This window comes from Equus przewalskii, chromosome 7 (genome assembly GCF_037783145.1).
Source record: "Equus przewalskii isolate Varuska chromosome 7, EquPr2, whole genome shotgun sequence".
In the NCBI taxonomy this organism is placed as follows: domain Eukaryota; kingdom Metazoa; phylum Chordata; class Mammalia; order Perissodactyla; family Equidae; genus Equus; species Equus przewalskii.
The window spans coordinates 45,199,493-45,223,755 of NC_091837.1; the positions used below are offsets into that span (position 1 = coordinate 45,199,493).

The window sequence follows — 24,263 nt, forward strand, 5'->3', positions numbered from 1 at the left end:
TATTTTTAAAAATTTATGTTCCTCTCCCTAAGATACCTACATAATTCTATTTCACTCAATCTATTACACTTTATGCTTTATGCTCAACTATAACTCACCTGCAATTTATCGTGATATATGCTATGAAATCTTAATCTGTTTATTTTCTCAGTTTTAATAGTCTATTTTTCAAGTGCATTTCATAAATAACGACTTCTTTCACTGTTGTTTATTACACTTGGCAAGGCATGTTTTGAGCCCTATAGTTTTGAATCTATTTCTACTAATATATTTCATTCCTTGGCCAATTTTCCTGTTTTTAAACCTAATATCACCTGGTTTGGAGGTTTGGAATTTTGTTCCTTTGTAATATTTGTAATGTTTTACAGTCATGTAAAGAAATTTATATTAGGCAAGGATGCTAATGTTAGTTTACACATACACACTGTTGTTCTTACGTACATAATGTAAATTTCATGTATAATATGTATTATACATATATATTAATTAACATCTGAGGTATATATTAATTAACATCTGAGGTATATTATATGAAAAGGATTTAAGTAGAGTTATCATAAGTATTAATATAGTAATATAAAAGATTTTATTCATTGTTCTTCTCTGCCTTGGACAATAATTTTTATTGGGCCTGCAGATCCAAACAAGATCTAACCTGTCTATGGCTAATCTGGTCACCTCAACTACCTATGTACCAATAAAATTTTCATTCTGGACCTAGCAAGCCATACAGAAGTTTGACAACATGCATCTGGCTGTGTTTCAAGACAGGACTACTTTCATCATTTAACCATTTCCTAAATCTCTCTCATTCTTTTCTATTAACTGTGTCCCAAAGTTCTTGATTATGGTTTACAGTTCTAACTTAGGTTTTATTGAGCATAAATGACACACCCAGCACTGTGCAAGGTACTGGGAACACAAACAGAAGAAGACGCTCTTGGGAAGTATGTCTACCTTCATATCATGGTTCTTTCTTCTTCCTGAAGCAAGCAATGAATTGTGTAGCACACAGTAAGACACTGAAGAATACTGACCTTGGTAAAGTCCTTCAAACTTAGCTTCCAGCTCTGGCTCTTTGACATTTCAGGGATTACTGGGTGCTGCCAGACCAGTGCTTCAATACTTTACTAAACTGGAACTCCATGGAGCAATGTAAAAGGAGGTGTCTGTGTCAAATGTTAAGTTATTTAAAATGGAAACTGTCCATATACATTACTTTCATTTACCATTATTTCTCCAGGGTAAAGAAGAATTCAGAATCAAAAGTTACAATACACTTACAGGTGGCTGGCAAAGCAAGTCTTTTCCCAAGGCACTAATTCCAATGGAATTAAGTCTTAATGCAAAGTCTGCAAGAGACCACAGAGTTTCTTTTCCTGGGAAGAACAAAGAAATAAGTCAACATGTTGGGTAAATATTCCCACTCCAAATTATTAACACAGGTCATTTTTATTAATAATTAGCATGCTTCACCAGTTGATATAGCATAGAGGATGAAAGTTCAGGCTTTGAAGTCATACAGACCTGCATCAGATTCCTGCCTTTTCTCTTTCCCATAATATGACCTTGGACAGGTTACTAAAGCTAAAGGTTCTAAGCTTCAAGTTCCTCATTTGTAAAATGGAGATGACAGTAACTACCTTGCAGGGCATTGACTCAGAAGTAATGTTAATAAAACATTTAGCAGAGTGCCTGGCTCTATAACAATAATAATTCATTATTTTATCTTTACTGTAAAAGTAGACATCGAAAACTTCTACTTAGCTAGTGTGAAAGTAATATAGGATATGTTTACAAAGCTGGTTGGAAAGCAAATCAAACATACATGAAAAAGTAGAGAACAATAAAAAATAATTTAATATTTTTCAGTGCAATAGGATGCTAAACATGAGGTTTATATTATCTCAGAATTTTGGCAGATGTCCCAAAGGCTGAGAGAATTATTTGTCAGAACATCCATTCAGGACATACTTCAAGACCTTGAAACCAATTTTGTGACCCCTAGTGATCCACCTCAGGAATTATAAGAGACAAGGAGATCAATCTCTAGACCTGAGAGAGTCTAGAGAGACCAGCATGCAGAATTCTTTAGAGAGTTGTCAGGACCATGACATTGTGTGAGGAGTGGGTGGTGCTTCTCAGAGCACTTTGAAGATATTACTGCCCCACCTTCAGCATGTACTGTTGCTGAAGGAAAGCATACTGCTGGTCTAATTATTGTTCCATTGTAGGCAATTTGTCCTGTCTTTCTGGAAGTTTTTACTATTTTCCATTTACCCCTGATGTTCTAAAGTTTCACTGTGATGTGACTTGGTATAGATTTACTTTTATTTTTCCTGCTTCATTTTCAGAGAGTACTTTCAACCTGAATGAAGATTTTTGACTCTCTTTCAATTCTGGAAAACTCTCAGTCAGTCTGTCATTTAATATTTTTTCCCATTTTTATCTTGTTCTGGATTTCCTATTAAATATACAATGGATTATCTCAATATATCCTCCATGACTTTTGACAGCTCTTTTATAGATTTATCTTTTTGACTCTGTGCTACGTTTTGGTAAATGCCTCCATACTGTCTTCTAATCCACTACCTCAAAATGTCCAACACTATAACTATCATTTCTTAACATCTACCATACCTCACACTCCAAACTATTTCTCTCCCATGTTCCTTATTTCAGTGATCGGCATTACCCTCCGTCAGAAATCTTGATTCCATCTTCTCCCAGGCTTACCCTCTGCTAATCCTCAGCACTATCAGAGCAATTTTAAAATAATACAATTCTGATCATATTAATCCCATACTTATCCAGTGGACAGATTAGTGATACCCTACTGACCTTAAGAAACATGGCTTAGAGGCCATTCAGGATACGATCTCTGCTTACCCCTTTGGCCTCATATTTCTACCATTTTCCCTTGTACTCTACCTTCTAGCTCTTCATTCATTCAATATGTATTTTTATTTATTGAGTGCCTGTTACATGCTAATTACTATTCTGGGCCTTAGAGATATTTCAGTAAACAAAGCAAGCCAAAAAACCCTGTCTTCATGGAATTTAGTAGAGGATAGAGACAGTAAACAAAATAAATATGTAAAGTATATAGTGTGTCAGAGGTAATAACTGTAATGGGGAAAAGTAAAGCAAGGGAGGAGAACGCTGGAGGTGGAAGACGAATGATGAAATTTTAAGTAGAATAATCAGAGAAGGCATTACTGAGATGGTGATATTTGAGCGAAGACTTGAGAGAGTTGAGGGAAGAAAGATCATTGAAATCAGAAGGAACATCAAAGGTGTTAAAGTGGGGAAATACTTGGATTCTTTAAGAAACAGCAAGATCAATATGGCTGAGCAATTGGGGAGGGCAGGCAGTAAGAGAAGAAATCAGAGAAGTTCCCTGAGTCCGATATCTTTGGGCCTTGGAGGCTATTGTAAGGCATTTGGCTTTCACTCTGAGTTGGGTAAGACACCAGTGGAGGATGTTGAGCAGAACAATGACATGACCTAATTTACGTTTTAAATGAATCACTCTGTGGCTGTGTGGAAGTACAACGTAGACAACCCGGGAAGTAGAGAGACCAGTTAGAAGGCTACTGTAAAAAGGCAGGCTTGAGAAAGGATATCTTGCACTAGGATGGTAACAGTAGAGGCAGTAAGACATAGTCAAAGTCTGCTATATTTTGAAGTACTTAACCAATAGGTTCACACTAGTTTCTGTCCCAGATCCTGGAGATACTTTGACTGAAAGGTTGGATGAGGCTCATGAAACAGAAAGAAGTGGCAAAGACAAGACAAAGGCTTTGGCCTAAGCAATTTACAGGATTAAATTACCATTATCCTAGATGGAGAAGATGGCAGGAAGTGCAGGTTTTAGAGGTAAGATTAGGAGATCACTTTTGGAATATGAAGGTTTAGAAGCTTATTGATATCCTCATGGAGAGGTCAAGTGAGTATTTAGATAAATGAGTCTGGAGTACAGGCCAGAGGTCTTGGCCAGAGATACACAGTTGGGAGTGATCAGTGTATAAATAGTATTTAAAGCCAAGAGAATGGACAAGATCAGCTTGGGAAGGAGTGTTGACATAACAGAGAAGAGAGTCAGACACTGAATCCGAGGCTACTCCAAAGGATTGGGGAAATCAAGAGGAACTAGCAAAGGAGACTGAAGAGTAGCAATAGAAAGGAGGAAAACCAGGAGAGTGTAGCATCTTGGAAGCAAGAGAAGAACGTGTTTCAAGGCAAGGGAGTGATCATCCCATCAAATCTGATTGAGAACGGAGAATGGACCGTGAAAGTGACCTTGAAAAGCACAAGTATGGTGGAATTGTTGGGAATAAAGCCTTATTACAGAGGTTTAAGAGAGAATTAGAGCTGGTGGGCACAGGTGATGCTTTTCAGGAGTTTGATAAAGGGGAACAAAGAAATAAGACAATAGCTGGAGGACAAAAATGCATTGGGAGGAGGAGTTTCTGTTGTGTTTGTTTGTAATATGATATATTAATTTTCTATTGCTGCTGTAAGAAATTACCACAAATTTAGTGGCTTAAAACAACACAACTTAATTATCTTACAGGTTAGAAGTCCAACATGGGTCTCATTGAGCTAAAATCAAAATGTCAGCAAGACTGTTCCTTTTTAGAGGCTCTAGGGGAGAATTTGTTTTCTTGCCTTTTCCAGCTTCTAGAGGTCACCCACATTCCTTGGCTCAAGGCCCCCCTTCCTCCATCTTTAAAGCCAGCAACACTGCATCACTCTAATCATTCTTCCACGGTCATATCTCCCTCTGTCTTATTTTGTCTGCTTCCTCTACTTTTAAACCCCCTTGTGGTCACACCGGGCCCACCAGCATAATCTCTCTATTTTAAGGTCAGCTCATCAGCAAACTTAATTCTATCTGCAATCTTAATTCCCCTTTGCCATGTAACCTAACATATTCACAGGTTCTGGAGATTAGGTCGTGGACATCTCTGGGGAGCCATGATTTTGCCTGCCACCTATGCAATAGATTACAGCATACTTGTTGCTGGGAATAATCCAATATATATACAGAAAGAGAACTTGGTGAGGCAGGAGAGGGCAGAATTGTGGGAGTAACATGAGTGAGCAGATGGAGGAACTGGTTTTCCATAGGAACAAGGAGGGTTCCTCTCTCTTTAACGGAAGAGGAGGGAGAAGACAACATATGGGACAGATGCTGGCCAGTGGGTAGATGTGGTGGTGGGAGTCACTTTTTACTCAGTGACTTAGAAACAAGGTTATTGACCAAGAGCAAGGATGGAGGTGAAGGTGTTGGAGGTGTGAGAAGATAGAAATGATAAAACTTGACATCCCAGAGAGCAAGAGTATGAAAGGAGTAGAGAAATGTCCTGGGGCCGGCCCGGTGGTACAGCAGTTAAGTGTGCACGTTTCACTTCAGCGGTCCGGGGTTCACCAGTTCAGATCCCAGGTGCAGACATGGCACCACTTGGCAAGCCATGCTCTGCTAGGTGTCCCACATATAAAGTAGAGGAAGATGGGCATGGATGTTAACTCAGGGCTAGTCTTCCTCAGCAAAAAGAGGAGGATTGGCAGCAGATGTTAGCTCAGAGCCAATCTTCCTCAGAAAAAAAAAAAGAAAGAAATGTCCTGAGTATCAAGGTAGCACCAAGGGCCCACTTGAGGTTTGTGGTCATTAATTTAAAGAGTGACCATTCAAGGGCCAGCCCCGTGGCCGAGTGGTTGGGTTCATGCACTCTGCTTTAGCGGCCCAGGGTTTCGCTGGTTCAGATCTTGGGCACAGACCTACCACCACTCATCAAGCCACGCTGAGGCAGTGTCCCACATGCCACAACCAGAAGGAACCACATCTAAAATATACACCTATGTACCGGGGGGTTTTGGAGAGAAGGAAAAATATTTTAAGTGTGACCATTCAGCTCGTTTCCTCCAGTTGAGCAGACAAAGCATTGGTATATTAATTAGTCAGGGTAGGATAACTGCTGTATAAACCCCAAATGCCAGTGCCTTAATATGACCAAAGTTAATTTCTCACTAAGAAATTTACATGGATTATCTCACTTAATTCTCACAAACAGTTGAATAAAGTGGATACTATTATTATGATGCTTTTCAGATGAGAAAACTAAAAACTAAAGAATTGGTTGAAGTAAGCTTCAGCTCTAATTTTTGTTTCAGGAATTAGTTTTATTTGGGGGTATCTAAAAATAATATTTGCCTTATAAAATTAATTCAGTAAACGTAATTTGATCACTACATTCATTCATTAACAAACTATTATTAGTATCAACTATGTTAGGCTATATATTTCAAAACAGTTCATGGTATTAGGAATCTTCGTCTGTAACAATTGGAGCAGCATTTTTTCAATTAATTATCAGGGCCAGGTAAGTTATTTTCTAGGTAATTCTTATTTCTTCTTTTTGTTTGGTCTATTTATATTCTCTCTTCTTGCATCTCATTTAGTATTTTAATTTTTCTAAGCATTTATCTATCTAATTTATTTCTTCAAATTTACTAGTATGGAAGTAGTAACTTTCCTCAAACATTCTTAATTCACTTCCACATTATTCCTTTTATTTGTTTATCCTCCCTGAATTTAAAAATACTTTTAATTTTTTTAAAAAGCAATTATTTATTTATGTAGAATTTTCAATACCATTTTAACACACTATTTGTAATTTTGGTGCTTTAAAACTAATTTCCACACAGATTAACTTTAACACCTTCACTTCATTTAAATGAAAGGAGCTCCTCCTACTGTTTTTCTGGATTAATGCTAATTGTTAGATCCTGTTTCATATATAAAGAATTAGAATTCCATTTATGTAGTCAAAACCAGAACGTAAGTCATGTCTCAGTCTCAACACTGAAAAGTTTCTTACGTGCAATAAAAATGGCAAGTGATCACTAGGAGATCACTGACTTAGGTAGCAAATATCAAGGGTCAATTGGGCTATGCTTCCTTGTTGTTTGGCTAAGGAGTTTCTCTCCTTAGACTAAAGGAGAGGACACAGTATCATAAAATAAAATATGGGCTTTGGGTTGGGTCACTTAATAGCTACGTGCACTTACAAGTAGGCAGTTACTGAATATCTACTGGCACCCATGGATAACTAGGCACTATAAAAGGAGTTAGGGACATGTGAATATGAAATACTGCCCCCCGCCCCCCATCCTCCATTCTATACTCTGGACAAGCAGAGACATGAGTTATAATTTTGGCTCTTTTATTGCCTTTGGGGTAACATGTGCAAGTCACCAAAGTATTTGAGACTCAGTTTCCTAGTCTGTGAAATGGAAGTAATAATACCTACCTCACAGGGTTTTTTAAGGAATTAAATGATAAAAGTGTTTATGTAAAATACTTAGTACATAATAGGTACATAGTAACTGTGAGTTCCTTTTCTTTCTCCCTTTAGATCCGATCTCAGAAAAAGAAAAAAAGAGCCTCATGTTTAGGCAGGAGCAATAGCGTCCTTTTAATAATTATAGTACCCCCAAATAATCGAATAGTACATACTCTGAGCTCCGGAAGCAGTGCAGGATTTTCTCAGCTTTGGCACCACTGACATTTTGGACCCAATGATGCTCCATTGTGGAGCGCTGTCCTGAACACTGAGGGATGTTTAGCAGCATCCCTGGTCTCTACTCACTACATGCCAGCAACAGCCCCCTGGTTGTAAAAATCAAAAATATCTCCAGACATTGCCAAATGTTCCCTCAGAGGGAAAGTCACCCCCAGCTGAGAACCTCTGCATTATTGGATGATGAACTCATATTAAGTGGGTCTTTAGGAGCATTTAAAATTGTTAAATGGAATAAATTATCATAGGTAGTCAAGTATTGCTTACTAATATAAATTTCCTACTATGAGTTTCGGTCAAAAGTTTGAAAGCCACTGTTCTATACTTAAAAACTTTCATATAAAGGATCTCAGTCAGAAAATTCTATAAAGTAGGCAGGACAGTAGTCATCCCTGTTTTACAATCAGAAAATTGAGCCTCAGATCAGCTGAGTAACTTGCTCTCAGGCTAAAGGAAGGATTTGAAGCACAACCCAAGTCTCTAAACTTTTATTGACAAGGTGGAAAGGACATTGTCACCTGAAGGCAAAGATCTCCAGTACAGTCCAGAAGGACAGAGGCATCAGAGTCAGACGACTTGGTGGTGGGTCCAACAATTAAAATTTAATATCAAAACACTAGATGGAAATTTGAAGAACATTTTATCAAGATTGTGTTTTTCCACACTGGCTAGCTAATCCTTGTACACCCCATAGGTAGTTGTGGAATGAATAAATGAGTGAATGAACATGGACCACACAATTCCTATTACACTTCAATCAGCTAGGCCCTCTGCTCACCCCCAGTCAGGCATGCTGCTCCCTTTGCCTAGAATCTCTCTCTTCTCCTTCCCCACTGACTTCTAGACTCAGCTCTCCAACAGTCCTCTGGGGGACACTTTCCACAAGTCCCCAGACAGGTTTATTTCCTCCTGTGTGCTCCTTCTACAGGCCTTACCTAATTGCACTCTAATGATCTGTTCCACAATTGTTCCCTGACACCTCCTGTGTCTTTTGACCCTTTTTACCCAGTGCCCCATCCCAGAGGTAGCAACTATGTTCTATTACAAAGACCATTAACCACAGCATCCACCTTCGTTCTGGGCGATGCAGCTGCTGTTTAGGAATTGTTGACTGCGCGGAAGGAAGGAAGACAAGGCAATTATCTGACACTTTGGAAGCAAAAGTATATTATTGCTCCCTTTCAAGCTAAGGGGAAAACAACTATCCATTTCATTCTCATGGGTTAAAGCTTTCCTTCTGAAGGAGAAGACAGCAGTGGAAGGCTCGAGCTCTCGGTGGTGCAGGCCCCCACTCTGTGGAGGCGTGCGTGCACTGCAGGCCGCTCGCCCTGCTGCCCAGCCAAACTCCAAGAAGGCACTGCAGTCTCCCACCCGACTCTGCCACCTGGAGTTAAGCTGTCACTGCCTAAGCCATAGGCCCTAAGGCATCTAGCTCTGTGTCCCCACCTTTCAGGACAGTCACTTCGACTCCAGTTAAATGGATGGCTTACCAGGACCTGCCCTAGACGATTCTGCTTCAGTGGGTTGGAGATGAGGCACCCAATAATTTGTGTTTTTAACTAGTATCCCAAGTGATTCTTACTATCAAGGAATTTTGGGAAACTAATCATCTTTGTTTCAGCCACGCTATAGAATTAGGGCAGTTATTTATTGTTCAGTGACTTTACCTCTAAGCTAATTTTGGAATATGTTTCTGGTTGAGAGACAAAATGCTCCTGAGGTCCTTGAAGGTGTAGCTGATTAATATGCAGAGTATATTACACTGCAGCTTTTACCTTCCTTGTCAGCAGGGTGATTCAAGGGAGAGCGGCTTTAAAGGCGAGGACCATGGGGAAACCCCAAACTTCAGACCCATTCTGGCCACGTGAGCCAAACCAGGCCCCGAACCTCAGTGCTGGGACGACGATCTGAGCGTTATGGGAGCCAGTTCAGTCCTTTCACAGACGAGGTCAGAGAGCTGAGTGACCAGCAGCAGTCTCCCTCACCAGACTTTGGACGGAAAAAAATACAGTCGGGGGGTGCTTTCTTTAGTAAGACGCCTTGTTTGAAGCTGTTCTCGGCAAGAAAAGCAGAGAAAAAACAGGCCCGACTTTTTATTCCGACTTCACAAGCCGCAAGTCTGCATCTTTAGTGGGATCAAGGGGCATAGTCAGTAAGCTCTTGTTGCTGGTCTCCTGCCTTCCTTCCTAGTCGGATCCAGTCAGGCTCTCCTTGTCAATCGCGGTCAAAGGGACTCTGGTGGGAAAAACAACAGCAAACGTTTCTGAAAGGGAGGAAGTCTTCAGCCACTCGTGACCACAGGAAATCCATCCGGGCCAAAAAGATAGTGGCCGCTTGGCTGAGGGGCCTCGGGACTTCACAGTATTTGCTCCTGTGTGGAACAGGTGGGAGTCCATAAAATAACACAGCTATGGAGAGATCAAATCACTGGCCCAAGGGGCTCCCCTTGCGGTACGCGTACCACCGCGGGACCCACAAGGCCGAGACCCAGACCCAAAGGGGAGTCTCACGCGCAGGCGCCCGACCGCCCCGCGGCTAGGGCGGTGGCAAGGGCGGGGCGCTCGAGGTCCGGGCGAGGGCCAGTCACGTGGGCTGCGCTGCCCTCGCCGCGATTTCCCTACAAGGACTTGAGCTAACGAGCCCCGCCCCTGGCCGTGCCCTGGAATGTGCCCTCAAGACAGACTCGCCCATTTGCCACTGGGAAAGGGGGGAGGAAAAGCTTACGTTGTAAGACGAGGTATAAAAAAGACGAAACTCAGTGACCAAACCCAACAAGCCATTACACATTCTTCTCTGTTCTACGTCGCCTGCTTTATACTTCCTTCCCGTGCACTCGGTCAAAATTGCGTCCTTTAGCACACTGGCAATTTCCCCCCTCGACGCCTTTCCATTAAGTCAGGCCCACAATGTTGGCTGAGAACGCTGACGAGGCTTCCTTCCGGTTTGCTAAGCCGAGGCCGGAAGTGTTGGGTTTTAGCGGCTTTGGGAATAGAAGGCTGGTAATAGCGGCTGCGAGGGCGGCGAGGGGCTGACTGAAGTGCTCGCATTCTCGCGACCGTGCAGGGTGAGTGTTGCTCGCGGTCGGGCGCGTGAGGCCCATCTCCCCGGGGCGGCGGGGAGGGCAGCGGCGGGCCCCCGGCGCCGGGGGCGCACCTGGGCGGGTGGACCAGCCGGTTCCTCGGTTTCCAGTCCGAGTTCCGGATTCGAAGGCCACGGCCAGAAGTGCCCAGACGTGGACTTCGCTCTTTTGCCCAAACTTGGAGCTCGGGGAGTGTGGCTTAGCTTTGGCGCCGCGAGCTTGGGCGACCGCCGGCCCCGCGAAACCCGACCCCCGCGGCGCTGACTCCGCGACTAAGTTTAGTTTCTAACGTAAACTTGCCCGATTCAAGAGAGTTTGCGCAAAAACCGTTGCCCCGTGTCCCCCCTGCTACAGCTGTTGTTGCAGCTGTGTGGCTACGTTTAGTAGGAATGACCAACTCAAATTAGCAACTTCCTCAGCTCAGTATCCATTTCTGTAATTAGAACTTTTTTTTAAAAAGTGAGATTTGGACGACGAGGGGTTTGGGGTTTAGTTTCCGGCTTGAGAAAAATTCCGCAATATAGTACCGTGTTCCTTTCGGATGGAAACTTGAAGTCAGTTTACCAAAGTGTTACCTTTTAAAGTAGTTGAGTAGGTATATGAAAGTATGTATCAGTTCTTTACAGAACTTTGCAACAGAAATATGCATTCAGCTGAGATTTGGACTTGGCAAAAGTTTTATATCTAAAAGCGAAGAAAGTGAATACTTGTTAAAATTACTCTCTGTTTCATGTTCTGGAAGGCTTTTGATAAAACTTAACCAGAAAAGCATTTTATTTTCCAAAGTGAGGCTTTACTGGCAAGGGAACCCTGACATCTAGTTTTCTTTGTCGAATGCTAAGAACTTTCTGGGTGTGGCAGTCTAAGAGAACTAACCCTGCCTTCAACCGGAAGTTTGCGGAGCAATTGAAAACTTGGTTTAGTTGGAACGGAAGCACCAACCTGAAAATGTACTTTTAAAAAACTGGTTGGCATCAAAAAATTATGTATACTTAGCTTGGAAAAAAGTGAGTTGATTAAATGCAGTAGATTTGAAAAGCAGATACTACGTGCTGTCACGCTAGGAGGTGTTTGCTAAGATGGGAGTTTTTCCTTAAATAATGTATCATATTTCCCTCAGCACTATCGGTGTAAGCATTGGTTCTGTAGAAAAAGTCTCTAAATTATTTTACATTTGTTACCACTTTATAAATGTTAGACTCTAGGATTCTAACTAGAGTAATCTAATGTAATATTAGTATGGATTAATCCAGTGTTATAAATGAAACCATAATATCTAGAGATTCTGAAAAATCTGTTGCCCTTGGTGTGTGGGGACAGCCTCCTTGAGGTTCTTTATTTTCCATTTCTCCCACCACTTAATGTAGTCTAACATCTTCCTTACATGGTTTGCATCTGTCCTTTTGTTATAACCCAGAATGATTCTCTTCCTATTTGATCAAGCTAAAAATAAAACCGTAAGTTGATTGCCATCAACACTCCCCTCCCCTGATTGAAAACAAGATTATACTCCCTTGGATCTGTAAATTAAATCTCCTTGTCCACAGTTGACTGTTTCATTTACTTTCTCTTGCATCTGAAATCCTTCTGTGTTTCATAGAAGCCTGCTCTGTAAGTGTCCCTACTTTCCAGTTTCATACAACACATATCCCTTCACACCAAAAATCTTTCATTAAATGCTCCAAAAATAGACTGTAGACTCTAACTTAGAATGAGTGACGATCCTCATAACTTGGAAATCTCAGGTGCCTACGTGGCAATCTTCCCATCCTAAATAAAGAATATGACATTGATGTATGAAGTATTTGCAATTTTATTTTACCCTAGTTTTCTAAATTTATATGAGAGTTGTCCATTTGCTGAAGGCTTGTGCATGGAGAGAAATTAACAGTCTCACCTGTTTGGGGAAAGAAAAAATGGACGGCAAACTAGAATAGCAAGGAGGACAGTGACAATATCATAAGCGATCTCTTCCTTGGGATCATAGCACTGTTCCTGATCTGCCTCCCTCTACACTAGTGTTTATTCCACCTATACTTTTAGTTTGGTAGGAAAAAAATAAACCACACTTTTCGTATTTTGGAACAACTGACTGTGAAGCTGAACTCCCTGTTACTGAAAGGCTCCAGGTTTCTGGTAGGATGTAAACTAACTGGAAGATCAGAATCCAACCTCCTTGAAAAAGTGAAGGCCCAAGTAGTAACTTGCCCAACATTATGCTACCAGTTTTTGGTAGAATTAACTACCTTAATTTGTTAGAATTAAGGCTAACATCTGAAATCACTTAATTCTAAGGATGTCTTCTAGCTTCTAAGTGGTACCGGGTTTTTTCAAGGTCGTCCCCCGCCCCCTCCGCTGAATCTTTTAGAAACAAAGATCTCTGAACTCAAAGTATTTGTAAATCATGTACCACCTTTGAGTTATTTTTCATTCTTGTCACACTATTTTGACTTGAGAGTCATACTTCTGGAATGAAAACTATGTGACTCATTTCATAAATTGAACCAATTATCTCATTTCTTTATAGTTGCCTCCCCAACTATATTTTAGGCTCCTTAAAGATAGAACACTTGCCTTCTATTTCTTAATTCTTAAATAGTACTCAACACTAGTGGCATTTGATGTGCATTAGTGTAATTAATTGTAATTAAAGGTTGATGATTAAGTATCAAATGATCTAAAGAAAAGTTCTCTGTGAGACCATTGTCAGTGCTGACCAAAAAGAACCTTTATAACTTGTAAAAACTATTTTATAATGCATATACAAATTTAAAGAGTACTTGATTAAAAGAAAGACTAATAGGAAATACATCAAAACTTGAATATATAGATGTATTACTTTATAACCCAAACTAAGCATTTTTAAGGATACTTAGAGAACCCCCACTAAATTTAATATGAGGTTTTGTAGATTAAAAAATCAGTTGTGTCAACCATTTGACTTGTACTTTTCATCAGTTTCTTTGTCTTTAGAATAACTAACATTCCTGCATCATTAGGCGAAGACAATGTTGTCAAACGAAACAGACTATTTTTAAAGACATGCTTTGGTTTGCGAAGACATAGCATGCCTAAAATATTAGAGACATGGACTGGTAAATATGTGCCACTCATCAGTTCTCAGCCTCTCACTCCAAGTCCTTGAGCACGTTTAAGAGACGGAGGAATAATATACTCCATAACTCTTTGTAGTTTTTAAAACTACATTTAGAATAGAAGAGAAAATTGCAGCTCTACGTAGTTTAGATAATAATGGGATTTACTGCCCCCAAAAGGTGTCACAGTATGAAAATACACATTCATGAATGGTTTAGAGAAATTATGAAAAGCAGCCTCCTAAAGGATGATTAAAGGACTCTTGGAAATTAGGGAGGAATATATATCATAATTTCTGTGTCATGTAGGGTATGTCTTAACAAACAGCACATTCTAGTGTATTGCCAAAGAGTGCTAGATTGGATGGACTGGAATTTGTGACTCTCCTTTGTGGAATTTCCGACTAAAATCTGAGAACAGATTTAGCTAAAAAAAAAATCTAAGGCACCGCTTTTCTAATTATCTACATAATTGAATTTAGTCTGAGTGATGTAGTGTAATCAAGAAAAGAATGTAAGAAATAACATTTTAAACTTGTATGAAGCATTGTATTCCAAGGTCACTTGGCAGTGCTGAGATCTAGGTAGTCCTTCATTCTTTGCAGTCCACAGACTTATTTTTAGAGCAAGGGCATACTGTTTTGCTACGTCATAGCTAAATGTTGTTTTCAGAACGTAAGCTTTAAAAGTGTTACCCTGGTCAGAGAATGAAATCAGTAGTGCCTATTTTAGATCTGCTTGGAAGAATATAACTCAGTACAGTGTCTTGGTCTTGTTGATTAGAGGTTTTGCAAACTACCATCACACCTCAGCCCTGAAGGATGGTATGGTAAAATTTTATTATCCAATAACTGGGATTTTTAACTTAAATTTTTCTAGTCTTTTAAAGATTGAGTGTTGAAAGGAAAGTTGCCTTTTCATTTTAGGTAATATCAGACATGCTTTTTATTTTTATTCTTAAGGTTTACAGGGATAATTTAGATTATTAGCGAGCAGAGTAGCTTCCATACCTCCTAAAACGTTTTCTAAAACTTTTTTTAAACTAAATTGCATTAAAAACTGTTGTGCTCTGATTTTTTGTTTAGAGGACTTAGTCACTTCGAGTGACTAAGAAATTGTGCAAGAAATTGATTTGGCTAAAGTGAAAATATCTGTAAAACTGAATTATAGGTGAATTAACTCCAGGGTTTTCTATACTTTTCAATTAGCCTTTAAACAAATATGTTTGTTGAGTGACTTTGATTTCCGGAAGTGAAGGTGCAGTAGGAAATGTTAGTTGCAAGTGGAAGAATGATATTTGGCAATAAAGATTAGAAGATGAAGACCTGTTCCATCAGTTAGTCTTCCTTCTTACTTTCTGTCCACCTTAGAATGGGACAGCTAGTTTAGACTAGGCTGCAGAAGGATAGACCTGTTGAAGATGAATTAGTATTCCTCAGTACTCCCATAGCGCTGAAGTATAGAACTGGCACTGTTGCCCCAGGAGACCTACATTTTATTGTTACTTGTTTCCTATATCATTAAACCAGTAGATTTGGTTACGGGTCCTTATTAGACTATATAGCAGTACTGGGGACGTGCAATCTTGTTCATAGGCTCTGAGCTTTGAGTTAATGTTGGTTGTAATTTGGAATATGAAGTTAGTGATGGACTGTTTATTAAATTTCATGATAAGGATGAGTAAGCTCAAAGCATGAGCCTGGTTTTTCTCTTTGTAATTTGGTTCTATGAGTAATAGTATTGATCAGTTGAGAGAGATTTTTGCCAAGTGATACTATCCCGCTAAATAGTTTGTAGACACATCTCTAAGTAACTCAAACGTATCAGGAAGGTTGATTCATTTTACTTTTGGTTAATCTTTATTTTTCTTGTATTTCCCTTCCTAATTAGGATTTAACCGCCACCATGTCGAGCAAAAGGGCAAAGACCAAGACCACCAAGAAGCGCCCCCAGCGCGCAACATCCAATGTGTTCGCCATGTTTGACCAGTCACAGATTCAGGAGTTCAAAGAGGCCTTCAACATGATTGATCAGAACAGAGATGGTTTCATTGACAAGGAAGATTTGCATGATATGCTTGCCTCCTTGGGTAATGCTCAGTTTTAATATTAAAATATTAGATAGAATTTATTTAATGCCTTTTATATTTATTTCTTAAGTCTTAAAGTTCTGTGAAGCCCCTCAAATTATGTTTTAGTTTACTAAGATTTGAAGTCTGGAGCAGTGTTTCCCAAAGTGTGGTTCTTGGACCATCTGCAGATTTCTGGCCAGATCTCAGGATTGGGCTCGAGGCCAGCCCTGTGTGTGTGTTGCAAACACTGATTTTGATTATGAGAGTAGTAGTAGTCTTCCTGATATCCCGATGGAATAGCATACAATCTCCGGACTCTTAATACAGGCCCTATTCATTGAGAAGACTTTTTTTTCCAAATAGTTTCGCTGTCATGAATACAAACAGCAAACTGTATAAATGATAATCTTTCTTGTCAAAATATTTGCTATGATGAATGGTTGATGCATTTTGTGGTGTAGTTAAAATTATAATCCTCTTTTTTATTTAGGGAAAAATCCGACTGATGAGTATCTGGATGCCATGATGAATGAGGCTCCTGGGCCCATAAATTTTACCATGTTTCTCACGATGTTTGGTGAAAAGTTAAATGGGACAGATCCAGAAGATGTTATCAGAAATGCTTTTGCTTGTTTTGATGAAGAAGCAACTGGTAAGTCTGAGGTAACCTTTAATTAGCAAGGGATTTAATTTTTAGTTATACCATACCAGTTTTTTTTTTTCAACAGGCTTCTACGCCATATTACTCACTTCACTGCCTCTGCCCTTAAATATTTAATTTACAATTTAATAGGTGTATTTGAAACTTCATTAGAAAACTTATGTTACTCCTTTACTAGAATAATTCTGCAAGGGTTAGGCAAGCAGTAAATATGTGTTGAATGAATAACTTTTAGCAGAGCAGTCTTGGATAAAATGTAAATTGCTATAGGCCATGACACCAGTATAGTCCTGTGTTTATCAGGTACCTCTCAGCCCTGAGATTGTTTAAATCTGGTATCTACTTTCACTCTGGAATCAGACTCCCAGGTTTTGTATTCCTATTTTGTGTAATAGCCGTGTGATTTCAGGCAAGTTACTTCTCTAAGCCTCTCTTTTCTTATTTGTAAAATGAGCAATAATATTACCTATCTCATAGGGTTGTTGTAAGGATTAAATGAGGTAATTTATATAAAGTGCTTAACATACTGCCTGGCATAGAGTTAACTCTCAAAAGAACACCAAAAGTTAACTACATAACTGCCTGATTCCTTGCAGAAGTGCATGTAATAAGAGAAAACATAAGGGGATAACTCACATGGCAAGTATTTTGAGAAGGAAGGCACACCTTTGGTTACGTATTACTTAGACTAGTTTAAATAGTCCAAGCATAGTCTGGTGTTGGAAGCATAGTCTCCCCACTCTGGCACTGAAGGCTCCCCACATGTGGCCTCATATGGCCTACTCAGGTAACCCTTTACTCTCTCTCTTCTTAAGCTCCTTCCAAGCTCCTCTGTGCATTGGTGTCAGAACTTCCACCATTTCTGCCTCTGTGCCTTCCTTGTCATACCACCTCTCCTCCCTCCTCTTAAAACTCTTTGACAGTTATTTCTGAAAGGGCTGGGAGGAGGAGCAGACAGAGGAGACTTGCTTTTTTTCTCCTCAAGTCACTTCTGTGTTGATTGATTTTTTTACTGTGAGCAGGTGTTACTTTTTTGAGAGAAAGGAATAAAACCATTAAAGAGTGAAATGTCTTTACCATTCTTCAAACTCATTTTAATGGTCACGTTTTTTATAGAGCCCTACCTGTGTTTTCCTACCATTTTCTCCTGGCCCCCAGGAGAACTTAAAGCCTCTCCCTTCTTTCCACCTCCAGAGTATTTAATTTATCTCTGTCCTGGCATATACTCTATCTCACCTTCTATTTTAGTTGTATATTTATTCCCAGTCATCACAGTCTCTCCTCACTCTCAGGGTCATGGCTGTGTGTTTTCCAACAACATTATATTCCCATCTTTGTAACCCCCTCTAGCACCTTCCACAGTCCCTTGCACATACATCCTCGTGATTAGTTTATGTGATAGTTGAATGGCTTGGCTGGCAATGAGGATGTATTTCTACGAGCGAAAAGTCTAAGATTTGAGGGACTTTTTTTTTTAATCTAAGATTAGCAAAAAACCCCCAATATATCTAGAGTTTATTTTGTGAACTGACCATATCTCTTTAAATTCATTTTATAGGAAATAGATTATCAATCTTTTAGTTTAATTTCACATATAAAGAAGTTGTCAGATTATTCTTTTTTTACTTTATGAATTTCAAAACCTATGCTTGAATGGATCATTTATCACCTTTGGTTTAGTACATTAGTGGCTCTTAATCATAATTGCACATGCAAATTACTCGAGGAGCCTTTAAAAATATCAATACCAGATAATAAGTCAAGGGTAGGATCTGGGCTTCTTTATTTTGTTTTATTTTAAGCTCCTTGGGTGATTCCAGTGTGCAGTCGTGTTTTATAAGAAACCTTAGTATCTCAAATCGAGAGTAGAAAGCACACCTTTGGGCTCACCACTTCACAAGCCCAGTGTCTGTGACATAGCTAATGCTCAAATATTTACTCTGTTTTTGCACACCCTGGCCTGGCTGTATTTGTTATTAAATCTGAATTAGATTTGTAAAAAAAATATATGTATCATTTTACATATAAAAAAATCAAAGTCAGAGGTAAAGTGAAATGCCTGAAATAACATAGCTTGTTAAAACTGGACCTCAAGATTCCAGTATTCTTTCCACTGAAGCACTTTATTGATGTTTATGATGGGGTATTGATTGTGGTGTTTTTTGCTTGTAGAATAAGTGGCCATTCATGCTACCTTAAGGAATCGTATGAGACAGATTCCTTACTCACACTTTACTGCTTTTGTTTAGGCTTGGGCTTAGCCCTTCTTATCCAGAGATCAGGAGGTGGATGTGGAGGGAGATGACAGCACAGCAGGTTAATGCCACTAAACAGCTGGGCATTTTCTAGGCAACTGTCTGCTGAGGGTGGCTTAAGCATGTGGAAATCCCATATTTCATATGTTTGCATGTTTATAGTTCTTAACATATAGGGCATGTTTAGTCAAGTGTAGATGTTCCTTGTAATTAATCCTCCGAGTAGTATATATTTCTGATCCCCAGTTCTTTATTCTTTAGGCACTATTCAGGAGGATTACCTGAGGGAGCTGCTGACAACAATGGGAGATCGGTTTACTGACGAGGAAGTGGATGAGCTGTACAGAGAAGCGCCTATTGACAAGAAGGGAAATTTCAATTACATTGAGTTCACGCGCATCCTTAAACATGGAGCAAAAGACAAAGATGACTGAAAGAACTTCAAATTCCAGCCAAACGTTACTTGTTGCCACTTTGGGTATTTCTGAGACTTTCTCTTATAGCCTATTGCATGCCCTTAGCTTTACAGCTTTTGCCTTTCTTGTTGTATTTATTCTCAGCCATTTTGGGCACGTGCATCTCTATAATCAGACTGGAAATGGGACTTTTTGTCATTTTCAGAATAGAAAATAGGGTAATTTAACTTACCAGCCCCCCCCCAAAATAACTGCAGTCTGCACAGAGTCAATATATTTTTTCAGAGAAAGTTATTCACTCAATTTTTTCTGAACCATAATTAAACTTTATGATAAAAATTTGCTTGTTTAAAATTTCTTATTTACCAGAAACGGCTTAGTTTTAGTTGCGTCTTCCAAAGAAAGGCAGATGAGGCAAATCATAGAAAATAAGGTTTTTAGACCTCTGCCTTACTCCTTCCAGTTTTCCTAACATTCCCATCTCCTCTAGTCATCCCCCCCAAAGAAAGCCAATTTTAATTACCTTGATCGGGTTTCCTGCACTTTGTCTTCCAATTTTAAAAAGAATTTCTTGTAGGATTTGCATATATGTATAATAGCTCTGGTAGCTTTAAGTTTAACATACCTGCCAACATCCCTCCTTATTTATTTTCAGCTTTTGTACTTCATTTAAAATTACAGACCAGGCCATGAGCATAATTTTAATTTGTCCTAACTTTTAAAACTATTTCAGCCTCAAAGGTTCTGAGGAATGCTTCTACCAAAGAGACAGCTGTTTTTGTATTGTATTTCAAAGTGTTGGAACTACAGTACAGTATTTTTTATCGTATATAGTTTCTCTTTAACCCAACAATCCCTGTTGAAATACTGTGTTTGTTTATACAGAGATTCACCCTGAGTCCATGTTTGAGTTTTGGACATTCCTGACCTGCCCACAATCAAAACAGCTGAAGCTACATGCCTGGGAAAGTGAGATCATTATTTCAATCCTAAAAATAACTTCTGCTATTCGCAGAAATGCAGGACTGTTTCAGAGGTGATGAAGTGGTAGACAGTTACTCACTTTGGGCTTCAAAAATCTGACTTTCCAAGATTCATGAGTTTAAGAAAGATCTTGAAACATTGGGGAAAATGTTGAAAGAGTTGACATTTAGCCTATGAAGATAATTGATAATTACTTTAAGTTTTATCCTGCTATTAAACAAGACTGTCCTTGGACAGAAACCATTACCTCATTCAGTAAACAATTACTGATGGCCTTCAGTGCAGCATACCTTTACGCTCAACAGAATAGTGAGCTCCATCCTTTAAGCTGGTGAGGCCAGCTTTATACAGCAGGAGTAGGACTAGTAACAAGTCTGTTCTTGCCCCCTGCAAGATTAGAATCCTAGCGCCTTGCTTAACTCTGTCCTTTATATATGTTCCTGAATTCCATTCAGTGGTTTAAGCAAAGTACTTTGTTCAGGCTATAGCCATGATGTTAAAGTCTTGTTTGTTGAATTGCATTTCCATTTCAACTGAAAAATAATCACTTCTGCTTTGTTAATCAAATTTCCAGTGAAGAACAAACAACATTGTTTCCACTCAGAGAAAAAGTGGTTTCATTTACTAAAATTATCCCTTGTAGTATCCCCCATTTCACAAGACTGCTCAAAGAACCAGCCTCTATTAGGGACAGTGAATGGTCTCCCTTGGATGAAATGTCTCTTAAGTTAGTAATAGTCTCTACGTAGTAAGTAGGCTTTGCTTAAGCTAGATGATTGCCAATAAAAGCTAAGTCACCTACTCCAACATTGGATTTGACTGAAAAACCAATCTCTATAATGAAAGTCATATTTGAAGCAAACCATTTCAAAAGTTCTGATGAAACCAACCTAATGGGGGCATCATCCTTATCCACCTGCTTATGATTATATTGGCATTTGGATTCCAGGGCCCAAATTTTATTTGATCAAGGACCCTCTGACTCAATGACAGCGGTAATTGATGGGTGCTACTGGCAAAAAAGAGAGGAAGCCAGACTATATGAGACAAATAAAAGCAAATTCTGAAAAGGAAAGGCAACCATTTTCTACACGGTATGAGGAGAAAGGACAGCAAGCAAGAGGTGTAACACCTAGACTTAGAGATGTACAGGCAATTTGTAAGAAGGATCAGATAGGAGACGATGAAAGGACTTGGAGAGGTGGATAGACACAAAAATAGTATTATGGGAACCAAGTGAAGAATTCCAAGAGAGAGGAGGTTAGACACTAGTGTTAAACCACAAGAAAATCAAAGTATAGGAAAATTTAAATGAGACCACTAGTTTGGCAAGTCATTGGCCACCTCTACTAGAGCAGTTAAGAGTTTTGAGTGCAGAATCCATAGTGCAACATGAGAGAGTGAACAATGCCTAGGTTTGGGGGTCAGGCCGACTTGATTTTAATCCCGTTTTTTTTACGTCATGGCTTTATAACCTTAAGTAAGTTGTTAACCTCCCTTGACATCTATTCATTTTTAAAATGGAATACTAACATAATCTATTAATACATAAAGCAGCATTTTTGTGATTGAGAGCAGTGTGGGTTTAGAGCCAGACTTGGTTTAGTGAATTCCACCTGTTATTTGGCTACCTTTACATGTTTGGGCAGGTCGCTCTTAAGTGTCATTTTCCTCATCTGTAAAACAGGCACAATACCCTCCAAGTTTGTTGTGAAAATTAGAAACACTGAAGCTAAATGGTCTGACACAGTAGGTACTCAGATAGTAGTTACTCTCGTTCTATTTACCAGCTGGGGGGTCTGAAGTTTGGCAGTAAGAGAGAAGCTTGAAGGGAAGGCAGGATAAAAGGGCGTGTCTTTAGAATAGAGATTCAAGCCTGTTTGTAGACAGAAAGAAGACAAACTAGAATAAAACAATTAGTGAAACAAAATGAATTACACAGGAGATAGAAAGGGATAGAACCTAGATCACATGTTTTAGGATTATCCTTAGAAAAAGAAAAATGGATATTTCTCCCTCTGCAAGAAGGGAAGGTGAAGTGATATGAGTTTAATGATAGTTGGAGATTAAGTAAAAGGTTAGGAGAAAGGTCCATAGTTGTTTGATAGTAGATTATCTCAAATTAGAATTTTATTATATTAAATGGTTGTTATGAGGATTTAATGAGAATATATATTAAAATGCATGTCAGTTTGCATGGTACCTGGTATATGCTCAAATAGTTAATTTAGATTTCCTGAGTAGGTCTGATATACTAGACTTGTTTGTGTCTTTTTTAGGTCTTCCTTAAGTGTGCAATTTCCCTGAAACCTGGTTTTCATCTTTGCTGTCCTTAAAGACATTGCTGGAGCAAATCCCATGTGGGAGAAATGCCCAGTTTTCCCAGTGGTGCTTAGCCCATTTCCACTTCCTCTTGAACTTCCAAGTCCCTATATCCTTTTATCCTAGATTTCTGTGTGCCTGCTCGAATAGCAGGTGTCACGACTTCTTTTCCATATTTATCCACATACATTTGATAGTTGTAGTGAATATACAATTTACTTTGTAGTTTAATATGTCTGAAATTGTTTTTCATGTTTTGCATAGCCACTATTTTTTTGTTTTGTTTTGTTTTGAGTATATTACCTTTTTTTAACCATTCTTTTTAATGACAATTGTCTTTGACATGGAATGTGCCATAATTAACCATTTCCCAAGTGATGGATATTTAGATATTCATCTTTTCATTAATATGTTTTTCTTGAATCTAGAGAGAACGGTATACCTTAGAATTATTTTTTTTGGAACAGTGCTATCCAGTAGGACATTTTCTGATGATAGAAATGCTCTCTGTACTGTCCAGTAAGAACACTAGCTGTATATGGCTATTGAGCACTTAGAAATTTGTCTAATATAACTGAGGAACTGAATTTTAAATTTAACTTAAATTTAAATCACCACGTGTGGTTAGTGACCAGTGGAAAGCACAGTTCCAGGAACTTAAATATGGACATCAAAGTCAAAGTACAGTCAGGGCATCTCACCTATGATCTTAATTAAGGTAGCCAGCGTGAGGGCTTGTGGAATAATAGAACATACTTGGAAGAGCACTGTGACAAAGACAAAGAGCTAAGAAGCCAAAATCATCTGATGAGTAGAAAAATTATTTAAACTATTGGACCAAAGGGCCGACTGCTGCTAAAGGAAAGAGTAAATATTTTAGAACCAGGTGTGACTTCTCAGCAGTTGCTTTTCAAGCTTTATTGAGAAAATACATTCAGTCATGAACTGGACCGTGGACAGTGCTACTCGGATGAGGACTACAGCTTCAGGATCACCTGGGTGCTTATTAGAAATGCAAATTCTTGCCCCACCTTCAACCTACTAAATCTGCATATCTGGAGTTGGGGCTCAAGAATCTTTTACCAAGCCCTCCAGGTTTTTCTTATGTGCTACTATTTAAGAGCTACCGCTATAGAGTGCTGAACATGTGGTTCATACCACCTAGGAATTTCTGATCAAAGATTCTAGAATATAAGAGACTGAATTATTCATTTCCCCAGCATCGGGCACTCGGTCAGGCAATCAAGTGCTCAATGAAGGTTTGCTTTAAGTTGACTGTATTCCATTATCTAGAAATAGTGCTATTCATCTAGATTATTTCAAGGTGAGGAAACTGAAGGTTACAGCCACACAGTATCTAGAACAAAACTTGAATAATGTAGCTTCGTGGTTTCCTTTGTTTTGACCAAGAGCTTTATATAATGTGTGTGCGCGCTTGTATGTGTGTGTGTGCTTACATAATTTTGTCATCTCTTTGATGACCCAAAGGAAAGCAAATAATTTGAATAAAACTTTCTTGTGGTTGAAAGGAAAGTGAAACAATCATAGGCCGGCCGGGGCCTGGGAACGCCTTAAACCTTAGGGTAAGAAAGGAGGAGCAGGAGTAAATACAATTCGGCTGGAGTGCAACTTAAAAAAGAAAAGGTTTTCCGGCATTCAGGAGTCCGCCCGGCCGCCGCCCACTTTCCCCAATATTATGTGGGACGTACCCTAAAAAATGACTTGTTTTGCCTGAAGTTCAAATTTAACAAGGCGAGCTGTATTTTCGTTTGTTACTGGGTAACTAGCAGCCAC

General features: G+C 39.2%; 2 protein-coding genes across 16 annotated transcripts in view; one reads left to right on the forward strand and one right to left on the reverse strand.

Annotated features, from left to right (window-relative positions):
- MYOM1 (myomesin 1) overlaps window positions 1-10,255 on the reverse strand; it is a 158,744-nt gene extending 148,489 nt beyond the window's left edge. For 4 of the 14 annotated variants that reach the window (XM_070629769.1, XM_070629763.1, XM_070629766.1 and 1 more), the window contains exons 1-2: window positions 9,362-10,255; window positions 1,285-1,379 (exon numbers count right to left, since the gene is read on the reverse strand). Coding sequence is in view for 4 of the 14 variants with exons in the window: in XM_070629757.1 (XP_070485858.1) it covers window positions 1,038-1,085 (48 nt within the window). In the remaining 10 variants the exon portion in view is untranslated. Of the gene's footprint in view, window positions 1-1,037; window positions 1,170-1,284; window positions 1,380-9,253 lie in introns of all 14 variants that reach the window. The other 10 variants (XM_070629765.1, XM_070629758.1, XM_070629767.1 and 7 more) reach the window with 7 other exon arrangements.
- A 96-nt stretch (window positions 10,256-10,351) lies between these two features.
- On the forward strand, window positions 10,352-19,502 carry LOC103559954 (myosin regulatory light polypeptide 9). 2 transcript variants are annotated; one of them, XM_008533798.2, is made up of 4 exons: window positions 10,352-10,650; window positions 15,651-15,849; window positions 16,322-16,483; window positions 19,009-19,502. In XM_008533798.2, the coding sequence occupies exons 2-4, from the start codon at window positions 15,666-15,668 to the stop codon at window positions 19,179-19,181; spliced, it is 519 nt and encodes a 172-aa protein (XP_008532020.1). In that variant the 5' UTR covers window positions 10,352-10,650; window positions 15,651-15,665; the 3' UTR covers window positions 19,182-19,502. The 2 variants fall into 2 exon arrangements, with proteins under 2 accessions (XP_008532020.1, XP_008532019.1); XM_008533797.2 differs by lacking the exon at window positions 10,352-10,650 and adding an exon at window positions 14,409-14,584.
- The last annotated feature ends 4,761 nt before the right edge of the window (window positions 19,503-24,263 follow it).

Bases quoted from the DNA above. Each gene is read 5' to 3' on its own strand.
- LOC103559954 (XM_008533797.2), top strand. The intron at 15,850-16,321 runs GTAATGCTCAGT...TTTTTTATTTAG, and splicing joins TGATATGCTTGCCTCCTTGG to GGAAAAATCCGACTGATGAG. The intron at 16,484-19,008 runs GTAAGTCTGAGG...TTTATTCTTTAG, and splicing joins TTTTGATGAAGAAGCAACTG to GCACTATTCAGGAGGATTAC.